The sequence below is a fragment of the Sorex araneus genome, chromosome 3 (assembly GCF_027595985.1).
Source record: "Sorex araneus isolate mSorAra2 chromosome 3, mSorAra2.pri, whole genome shotgun sequence".
NCBI classification, from domain to species: domain Eukaryota; kingdom Metazoa; phylum Chordata; class Mammalia; order Eulipotyphla; family Soricidae; genus Sorex; species Sorex araneus.
The window spans coordinates 112,063,213-112,073,441 of NC_073304.1; the positions used below are offsets into that span (position 1 = coordinate 112,063,213).

Sequence of the window (10,229 nt, forward strand, 5' to 3'; positions counted from 1 at the left end):
GCCCAGCCACCTCAGCAATGGCTCCATGTGGCTGCACACGGGGACACACAGCCCACCCGAGCCCGGGGTGACTGAGTCCAAGGCATGGTGCTTGCAACTTCCCCAAGGGCGCCCACGGGCCCTTCCCACAGGCCCCTCCCTGCTCAGCTGCTCCCCCAGCTCCCCGCCCTCCCTCCATACCTCTTCTCCTCCTCGCCTGGCTTGCGGGGGACCCTCCCCGAGGCTGATGGGCTTCTTCTTATGATGCAGAAGTCGGGGACTTTCTCTCCCTGGACCTGGGCGGCACCAACTTCCGGGTGATGCTGGTGAAGGTGGGAGAGGGCGAGGCAGGCCAGTGGAGCGTGAAGACAAAGCAGCAGATGTACTCCATCCCCGAGGACGCCATGACGGGCACCGCGGAGATGGTGAGCTCTGGGCGGGGTGGGGGCACAGGCCGGGCTCCTGGAGCTGGGCTGGCTCTGCATGTCCCAGGGAGGTGAGGGGGTGTGTTAGGCAGTGAGAGATCTAGCTGGACCACCTCTGGGGCCCTGGCCACTTTTCTAGAATGATGAGAAGTGTCCGCAGCAGCCAAGGGGTACCCTGTCCCGGCTGGCAAGCCCCTTCTGCCTCACCCCTCCCCCTCTTGCCCCACCAGCAAGTGGGGAGAGCACAGTCATGTTCCTTCCTGGCAGCAGTGACCAGGGGAGCACAGAGATAGATGAGTCCTGGGTGGCATCGTCAGAGACCCCCACCATGAGCCCAGGCCCAGGGGACAGGAGGCCTGTGGCTGCCTGGGTCTTGCTGTTCCCTGCTGTGGGCAGGTGTGCATGACAGCTACAGGGCACTGTGGGGTTCACAGGCCCAGCACCAGGCAGGGAGCTTGAGGAGGGAGTGAGGGAACATTATTTTTTAATTTTTATTTTTATAAAATTGTTCACAATAGTTCATTACAAATGATGTTCAAACACCAACTCCACCACCGTGTACCTTCCCACCACCATAAAAGGAAACTGTGTGAAGATTGTTGTATTTCCACCTGGAGCCATCTAAGCCCTCATATAAGAGGTTACAGGCATGTATATTAAAACCAAACAAACATGTGCCACCTTTGGTCCCTCAGTGGGCTGGAGCACAAGAGGATGCATGGCTGGGAATGCGGCAGCGCACTCCAGGACATCCTGCGGCACTCTCTTCCTGGAGCTTTATTTCATGGTCTCTGGTCTTGACCATTGATGAAATTATATTGCACTGGGGGCAGTTTGTGGGTGTGACTGCCAAACTACTGGAAAACTGGGGAGCTTGGCAGAGGAGGCCCAGTCCCGTTCTGAGCGGGCTTGGAGATCTGTCCCGGGTCCCGCATACCTGGGTTTTTCTGCAGGTTCCTCTGTAGGTGAGGCTCGTCCAAGCTGGTGGAGAATGGCCTCGAGCATCAAGTGAGGGAACATTTGACTACTGGTTCCGATAGATACAGGAGCTGGGCTGGGCCGGGGGCAGGGCAGTTGCGGGTAAGGCACTTAGAGCAGGGCATTGTAGGGACAGGACAGTTGGGGGCCAGGCAGCTGGGCACCTGGAGGGAGCCAATACCCTCTGGGTATGAAGACAAAATAGTGACCACAGGGAACTCAGGTGCAGGGTGGGCCCTTGGCACAGCTGTTCTAGGGAGCAGCCGCTTCCTGGGGTCCCCATCCTGGGCACTGCTGCCCACAGATGCTGGCTCCAGTGAAGGCGCTGGTGGCAGCAGTAGGCGCAGCCCTGGGCGGGGGCCTGGTGTGACTGTGGCCTGCTGGGCACCTCCCCCAGCTCTTCGACTACATCTCTGAGTGCATCTCCGACTTCCTGGACAAGCACCAGATGAAGCACAAGAAGCTACCCTTGGGCTTCACCTTCTCCTTCCCTGTGAGGCACGAAGACATCGACAAGGTGAGCAGGGTTCGGGGCAGGAGGGGGTGAGGGCAGGGAGGGCATCTGACGGCATGCAGCCCAGAGAAGGCATCCCCCATCCTCGAGGAGCAAAGTGCCTTGAGTGTCCCCTCACTTACATCAGCAGACTTTGGGAACAAACTTCATATTATGACCAAAGTCTTACTATGTCTCGGGCGAGGTATATACTGTTTTACCTCCATCACAAATCAGAAGCTGAAGCGTGACTATCTGCCCGCGGGGTTCTGGGGGTAGCAGTGTTCAGAAATCAGCCTGGGGCTCAAGATCGAGGGCTGCTGGTGCCCCTGGAAGGAGCTGAAACTTGACCCTGCCTGTGAGCTGGCATATGAGCCTGCCATGGTCAGCCCCACATTCACGCCTAAATTTGAAATTCACATATACGCACGCATGTGGTAATTTACCATACTAAAGCAAATCGGGTCTCACACCTTGACCCCCATCTGACAGAGGTGGGTCACAGAGAATGAGACAAGCAAACACACAAGGAAACAAATACACTGTCCAAGCTTTAGGGTCACCTGGCTGGCTGTTTATCGTACTATACTATCAGTCTCCCGCCCTGGCTCCCAACACATGGGGCAGTTTTCCAAGCTGCCAGAGACAGTGAGGACAGTAAGTGAGCATGTCAATATTCAATGGGCCATGGAGAGCAGAGGCCGGGACAGCTCACAGAGGCCATCAGCACGACCCCTACAGTGTGAAGACAGCTGTGACAGTCTCCTGTTCTTGCCTATGTTGCCTGATATACCTAAAAGACCCTAATTGTTTTATATTATTTCTGGGCACACATTTGCTTGCCACTTTATTTGCACACTGTGGTTTACAAAGTTCATAATAAACTTATTACAGGTATTCAATATCCCAACACCAGTCCCACTGCCAGTGTGATCCTCCCTCCATCATTGTCCCCATGTTCCCAATCAACCCCAAGCCTGTCCCCTTAGCAGGCACATGACAACAAAATGGCTAGTGGAATTATCAAAAATATTTCATGAAAGGTAACCTGTGATAACTGCTGTATCTGACCGTGAGGTCACTGGCTCCTGGTCTGCTCGTGCTCGTGCTCGTGGAGCCTTCTGTGTTACTGTTTATTGAGTAGAGTTGGCTTCTACGTTACTTTCTCACATAATTTTGAGAGTCCTACTGGGATACAGTATTATAGAGTTTAGAGGTAGCCGCATGCTCCTGGAACTCCAGGACATATAACTGTGCCATGAGTTTACATGTTGGTGGCCGAAGGATGTGTGCATGGCTTCCAGGGCCTCCTGAAGTATGGGAGATGGGGGGAGGCTGCCTGTTCTCACTCTGAGAAGACCCCAGAGTTTTCAGCCTGAAAACCAGTGAACCTGGATGCGGCAAGTAGATGTCACTGCAGAGATCAGCCTTAAAGCAGCAGAATTTGGCCACTGGCATGGCGGCAGCTAAGGGGTATGGCTGTGCCTCCTGGGGTGTTTGCAGGGCAGAAACTCAGCTCGCCCCTCAACTATTCTGTTCTTTCCTGGGGCATGTTTGCTTGTCCCACTATTCTCTGAGACCTAAACTGTTTTGTCCAGGGGACTATCCTGCCCTTGGGGATGATTTCCCAGACACACAAATTATATACACATCTCCACTGCATATGAATAGACACAGCGGCCGGAGAGAGACCTGGTGTACATACAGTAAGCGCACGTGCACTGCATGTCTATTACACCCCCCACGAGTAGATAAGACATACACACGTCAGGTAGGCACCGGCCAATGAACGATGAGCCTGTACACGCATCAGTCATTGGGACACACTCGCGAGCCCCGTGGCTGAGGGGATGGAGCTCAGTGTTCACAGCAGAAGCCGTGAGAGGCACCTGGAGAGACATGCGGGTGGAGCCTGCATGCAGCCCCCTACACGCAGGTTTGGGGTCTCCTTTTCATGTGTGACAGCTGCTCTGGGAAGTGGGCTGCTCCTCTGCATCTCCCTGCCCACTCCCCGTGACCAGCACAGATACGAGGACGGTCACCCAGGTGCCCCTCTTCCCCCAGGGTATCCTTCTCAACTGGACCAAGGGCTTCAAGGCATCGGGAGCAGAAGGAAACAACGTTGTGGGGCTTCTACGAGACGCCATCAAACGGAGAGGGGTGAGGTGGTCCCCGAGCCCGCCCACTACTGCCCGAGGCTCTCCTTCACCCTCCCCGCAGGCCAGGATGCTGGGGAGGCCTGGTGGCTCCCCGGAGCCTCTGTTGTCCCCACAGCTCAGAGCTGGCTGAGCTGAGAGCTGGGCTCCAGCCACCTGCTCTATGCTTCTCGGTAGGACTTTGAGATGGATGTGGTGGCGATGGTGAATGACACAGTGGCCACGATGATCTCCTGCTACTACGAAGACCACCGGTGTGAAGTCGGCATGATTGTGGGTAAGGATGCAGGAACAGCTCTTCTGGGGTGCGGTCAACGGGCTTTCCTTGGGAAGCCAGGGAAGGGGCCCACGTGTTTTGCACCTGGTGGGGATTGCACACTGTGTGCAGGGCACTGAGTCTGGCAGCAGTGGGGGTCAGGGCCGTCCTGGTGGCTAGGGAGAGGTCAGGGCCGTCCCAGTGGCAGTGGTCGTTTACTGGTAGAGAATTTCAATACTCGGAAGTCACCGCATCAGTGGAAGGCAGCTGCACATCCACCTGGCCCAGCCGGATCTAATCAGAGCACCTCATCTGCCAAATGGGCCAAACTGGACAGATGTGTCCAAGTGGAAGCACATCAGCAAAGTGGCGACTCCCTCTCTGACTGGCCTCCCGTGTCTGAGGCACTCAGCCTGTCCTGGAGAGCTTCCTGCCCAGACCTGGAGCTGGCCGCAGGCACAGCAAACCCCCCACCCAGCAAGCTCAGTATTAGCGTATCAGTCCCTGTTGGGCACACGGGGCAGGGGGCTGGGTACTTTCCTGGACTCCAGGCACTGGCTGTGTCAGTGACAGCAGCCTTGAAGGTGTGTATGTTTGTGCTTCAGAACTCACCTTCAATTTTACACACACACACACACACACACACACACACACACATTACACACGCACACACGCACACACACACACACCACCCCACAATGCACATCCACCATACACACCACACACACAGCACATAAAGCACATACACCCATGTAGCCCCCACACACCCCACAATCATACCCCATACATGTACCACACAAATTCCACATGCCCATCCCACACACCACACACACATTACACACACACACACACACACACACACACATACACACACACTTTGCGGCCTGACCTCACCTTGCCTTTCCTCCTGCTCCTCCTTCTCCCCTTCCTAAGAGCTGCCTGGACACCACGCGGGGGTGTGGCCCCCAAGACAGTCTGAGCTGGTCAGTGGCTACTAGACAAACACTCTTGATTTCACTGCTCGGTACTTTAAAAGCAAGTGAATAATAATTGCCATAATGTGAAAATGAGGAGAATTCACATCGAAGTCTGATGTTTGTGTTTTTTGATACTGTTATTATTTTTTATATGGGGGATGAGCCACACCCAGCAGTGCTTAGGGCTTAATCCTGGCTCTGTGCTCAGGGATCACTCCTGCCATACTCAGGGGACTAAATGGCATGCTGGGGATTGAACCTGGGCCAGACTCATGCAAGGCAACTGCCCCACCCCTGTAGAGTCTCTCAGGTCCCCAATACTTCATGAGTGAAGGACCCCATGTTCTCACTTGGCTCAGAACCCTCAGATCCCATATTCAGGTCCATGTACTGCTCCCAAAGGTTCATCTCTGAGTGCTCCCAAAAGCAGGCCTCAGGGAAGAGGGGCTCCAACATGCAGAGAGGGAACTGGAACAATCACGTAAGGGGTAAGGCACTGGCCTTGCACGCAGCCAACCAATGTTCAATCCCTAGCACCCCATATGGACCCTGAGCCTCCCTCCCAGGAGTGGTCCCTGAGCACAGATCCAGGAGTCAGCCCTGAGCACAGATGGATGTGACTCCCAAACAAAACAAAACATACATAGAGAGTGTGAGGATGAGGGGCTGGAGAGATAGCACAGCGGGTAGGGCGTTTGCCTTGCACGCGGCCGACCCGGGTTCGATTCCCAGCATCCCATATGGTCCCTTGAGCGCCGCCAGGAGTAACTCCTGAGTGCATGAGCCAGGAGTAACCCCTGAGCATCGCCAGGTGTGACACAAAAAGCAGAAAAAAAAAGAGAGTGTGAGGATGATGCATCACACTGTGAAAGCGTGAAAGCCCACTCCCGCCCCTGACTGACAGACAGCGCTCCCTCCCGCACCTGTCCCTCCGTGGGCTCCAGAAACATCCGGGCTGGGTGTGGCCCTTGTGGGGGCCTGACCCCACCTTCCCCGCAGGCACAGGCTGCAACGCGTGCTACATGGAGGAGATGCAGAACGTGGAGCTGGTGGAAGGTGACGAGGGCCGCATGTGTGTCAACACCGAGTGGGGCGCTTTCGGGGACTCGGGGGAGCTGGATGAGTTCCTGCTCGAGTACGACCGTGTGGTGGACGAGAACTCCTTGAACCCCGGCCAGCAGCTGTAAGGACGCCTCTTCCTGGAACAGCTCTGCTCACCCAGGCAGATAATGGGACTGTTATGAAACCATCTGGGGACAGGCAAACGGCGGGGCCTTTCCAAGAGGCGGGTGCGTCCTTCTGCCTGGTGCCCCACGCCGAGCAGAGACAGCACTGGAGGGAAGGCTCCATGCAGAGAGGGGGTCTGGAGTAGGCCAGCGGGGACGGCTGGCACAGCTCGCACGGCAAAGGCTCCAAGTGGCCCCAGCAGCGCTAGCTGAGGTCCCCAAAGGACACCCCATGCCCCAGGATCAATCTTTTGTGGTGCACTGCAGGTTAGGACACAAAGAATTTGCCCCCGAGGCTTGAATGAGCGTCAGTGCTGAGCGCATCCCCCTGCCAGACCCCTTCCTGCTCATTCCTTCCCGGCTCTACTCTGCAGGCCCCGAGTGCTGCACAGAACAGACACCCACAGGCCCCAGCCCTGGCGTGCGCCCTCCCTCTGAGCCTCAATCTCCCCTGTCACCACACAGCCTGAGTGGACCCAAGCAGATGGCCATGGGCTAGGTCTCAGAGGGACACTGGCCCTGACAGTCTCAGAGGGATGTAGAGGGGACAGGAAGGTCCTTAGCCCCTTCCCAGGCAACCAGTTGATCAATGCTGATAACTGAAGGAAGGAGTAGCCCAGGAAGGGGGTCAGGAAGGTGCCCCTCCACGTGTCCCTCTGAGCCTGGGGCCGCAGAGGTGCAGAAACACGGGGGTGTGGGGCACCCAGGGCGTCTGAGAGCACCGGGGCAGACCTGCGGGAGCTGAGCCAGGCGCTGTGTGCGCAGGTTTGAGAAGCTCATCGGCGGCAAGTACATGGGCGAGCTGGTGCGCCTGGTGCTGCTGAAACTGGTGGACGAGAATCTGCTTTTCCGCGGGGAGGCCTCGGAGCAGCTGCGCACGCGCGGCGCCTTTGAGACCCGCTTCGTGTCGCAGGTGGAGAGGTGCGCGGTGTCAAGGCCCCGCGGGAGAGGGGAGGGGGCCCGGATGCGGATGCGGGCAACAAAGTTTGGGGTAGGATGGACGGAGGGCTGGGAACCCAGGGCAGGGCTTCCCTCCGTGGCTCGCCCTCACTTCCAAGTCCCTGAGCGGGACGCAGGGCGCGGTGAAGCGGGAGCCGGACGGGGATGGGGGTGGGGAAGGGGAGGAGGACGCGCGCCCAGCCCGCACCCCTGCCGCCCCGCAGCGACTCAGGCGACCGCAAGCAGATCGCCAACATCCTGCGCACGCTGGGGCTGCGCGCGTCGGCCGCCGACTGCGACCTGGTGCGCCGCGCCTGCGAGAGCGTGTCCACGCGCGCCGCGCACATGTGCGCCGCGGGGCTGGCGGGCGTCATCAACCGCATGCGCCAGAGCCGCAGCGAGGATGTGATGCGCATCACCGTGGGTGTGGACGGCTCCGTGTACAAGCTGCACCCCAGGTGCGCGCACGGGCAGGGGGCGCGGGCGGGCCGCGGGGAGCGGGAGCCCCACGCAGCCCGTGTTCCTCCCGCGCAGCTTCAAGGAACGCTTCCACGCCAGCGTGCGCCGCCTGACGCCCAGCTGCGAGATCACCTTCCTCGAGTCGGAGGAGGGCAGCGGCCGCGGCGCCGCGCTGGTGTCCGCCGTGGCCTGGAAGAAGGCCTGCATGCTGGGCCAGTGAGGACGCGGGCTGCCTGGGCCCGCCTTTCAACAACTGCCGACGACTGCGCGCCCCCGACTCTGGACAAGCAGCAGCGCGGCCCTGGGGGCTGCGGGGAGCCCAGCGGGCCCGTCTCGAGGTGGAACAGCCTGCAGAGAGAGCCCAGTGGGGGCCGGGGACTGGGAGGGTCTCGCTGCACTCACAGCCCCATCCGGGCCCCACCGGGGACTGGGTGCCCTCTGGACCCTCTGAAGCGGCCGGCTTCCCCAGACCCCGCCGGATCAAGGCTTGGACCATTTTTTTTCCGCTCGTGGCTCAAGGGTGCTGTGGACGCGGGGCCTGCTCATGAGGCATTTCCACATTGTGCCGTCCCAGAGTGGGTGGTGCTCTGGAGTGACGCCCGCGGGGGTGCCAGAGACAGAGCCCAGCTGCCCAGAGCCCCCTGTGGTCTGGCAGCACCTCAGAGATGGGGCGCTGGCCCCCATGCCAGGCCCAGGAGGACACTCCAAGCAGTGCTCAGCACGCCTCCCCACTCAGGGCCGGCAGACTCCTGTACTAGCCAGGCCTCCACAGCCACGCCCCCTCTCGGCCAGCGCGACTAGGGTTTTTAATTAAAAGTTTTCAGAGTTCAGGCGTTCTTTGTGTGCGGGGTGAGACTGGGAGCCGTGAGGGTGGGGGTGTGGTAGCTCCGCCAGCCTGGAATGCGACTTCCTTAGACCCGGCAGGGTGCGGCATTAGAGGAGGGTCAGGAATGGGGCGGCATGGAGGCACCCTGGTCAGAGGCACTGGGCTTTCCAAGGCCCCTGCCCACACACCCCTGGAAAAAGCCAGGGATTTACTGTGTTGGCACTTACTTCTTGTTTTTGTTTTTTTAATTGAATCAGAGTAAGTTGCGAAGTTAAAGTATTCATGATTGGATTCCAGCACAGTGTCCACTTCCCCCCACCAATGTCCCCATTTCCCACCCCACCCCACCCGACTGCCCCAGTGGCAGGCACTCCTCTTTTTTCCTTTTAGGTACTGTGGTTTACAGTACCTAAATCATGCATGTCACTTTGCCCCTTTTCAGCACCCAGTTGTTGTCCAGAGTGACCCTTCCCCAGCGGTCAAGGTGGCAGAAAGGCCCTGGAGAGAACTCAGAGCCAGAGCGACAGTACAGTGGAGAGGGCACCACCTTGCTCTCGACTGGCCTGGGCCCCCGAGCCTGCAAGTCTGGAGACCCCATGTTGGAGCACGCACACATGTCTTTAACATATATTACCCCTACTTCTCCTTTATGTCATAGTTCAGGGCATGGTGTTGATGCCGTTTTCCCCCTATGGAGGTAGGTCATACATTCCATGACTTTTATTTCTGGAGAGATAGAATAAAATGATGCCTGGCATGTAAAAGGGGTGAGAGTCCTAGGTGTGAGGATTTCTGTGCTCCTTACCCCAGGGGCTAGACGTGGGTCTTGTCCCCAGGGGAGGCCAGCTGGCCAGTGCTGCCTCATGTGGCTGCCCCTCTCCTGCTCTGCCCCCAGCCCTCCTGCCCCCAGTCTGGGGGGCATCAGCTCTGGAAGGCCCTCCTGTTTCCAGTCCACGGCCACTGTGCCCTCATCCCTCATAGGCCTGGGGGCTGCTGCCCCGGTTTGCCAGGAGCGGCTCTTCCCAGCTGCATGTTGGGGGCTCGTGGCCCGCTCTCCTGAGGCTCCAGGGAATGCTTGGCCGGCTGAGCTCCATGCTCCCCGTGTCTCCCACGGACTCATCTACATCACTGCCAGCTCCGGGCTGCCTCTGCCCTGTGTCGGATGTGCCAGAGCCCCAGGCCTGAGAGCCTTGGCAGCCTGGAAGCCTGGGGTCATCTGAGCTTCCAGGGCCAAGGGCCAGGGAGGCAGCACAGGGGCCGGGTTCAGCGCTAGAGTGGTGGGAACGCCACGTCTGCTGGGCTCTCGGGAGCCAGCACACTCAGGCCCGCCGACCGCGGCCACCCAGAGAGCAGGGGTCAGGGGCCTGGAGGGCTCCAGGAATGTGGCCGGGACCAGCCCATGGACCCTCCTCCCCCTGCCCAGGCGTTGCTGCCAAGTTTGGGCCTGTCCTCTCCACATCTCCTTATTTGGCCGCCCAGGTGATAAGGCCCCGGCATAAAGGTGGCCGGCAGGCA

General features: G+C 58.8%; 1 protein-coding gene across 1 annotated transcript in view; it reads left to right on the top strand.

The window, feature by feature from the left end:
* Positions 1-8,404, top strand: part of GCK (glucokinase) — a 36,576-nt gene extending 28,172 nt beyond the window's left edge. The window contains exons 3-10 of the mRNA XM_055133963.1: positions 250-404; positions 1,780-1,899; positions 3,940-4,035; positions 4,209-4,308; positions 6,264-6,447; positions 7,256-7,411; positions 7,654-7,887; positions 7,964-8,404. Coding sequence (XP_054989938.1) covers positions 250-404; positions 1,780-1,899; positions 3,940-4,035; positions 4,209-4,308; positions 6,264-6,447; positions 7,256-7,411; positions 7,654-7,887; positions 7,964-8,108 — 1,190 coding nt within the window. The 3' untranslated portion in view covers positions 8,109-8,404. The remainder of the gene's footprint in view (positions 1-249; positions 405-1,779; positions 1,900-3,939; positions 4,036-4,208; positions 4,309-6,263; positions 6,448-7,255; positions 7,412-7,653; positions 7,888-7,963) is intronic.
* Positions 8,405-10,229: the final 1,825 nt, after the last annotated feature.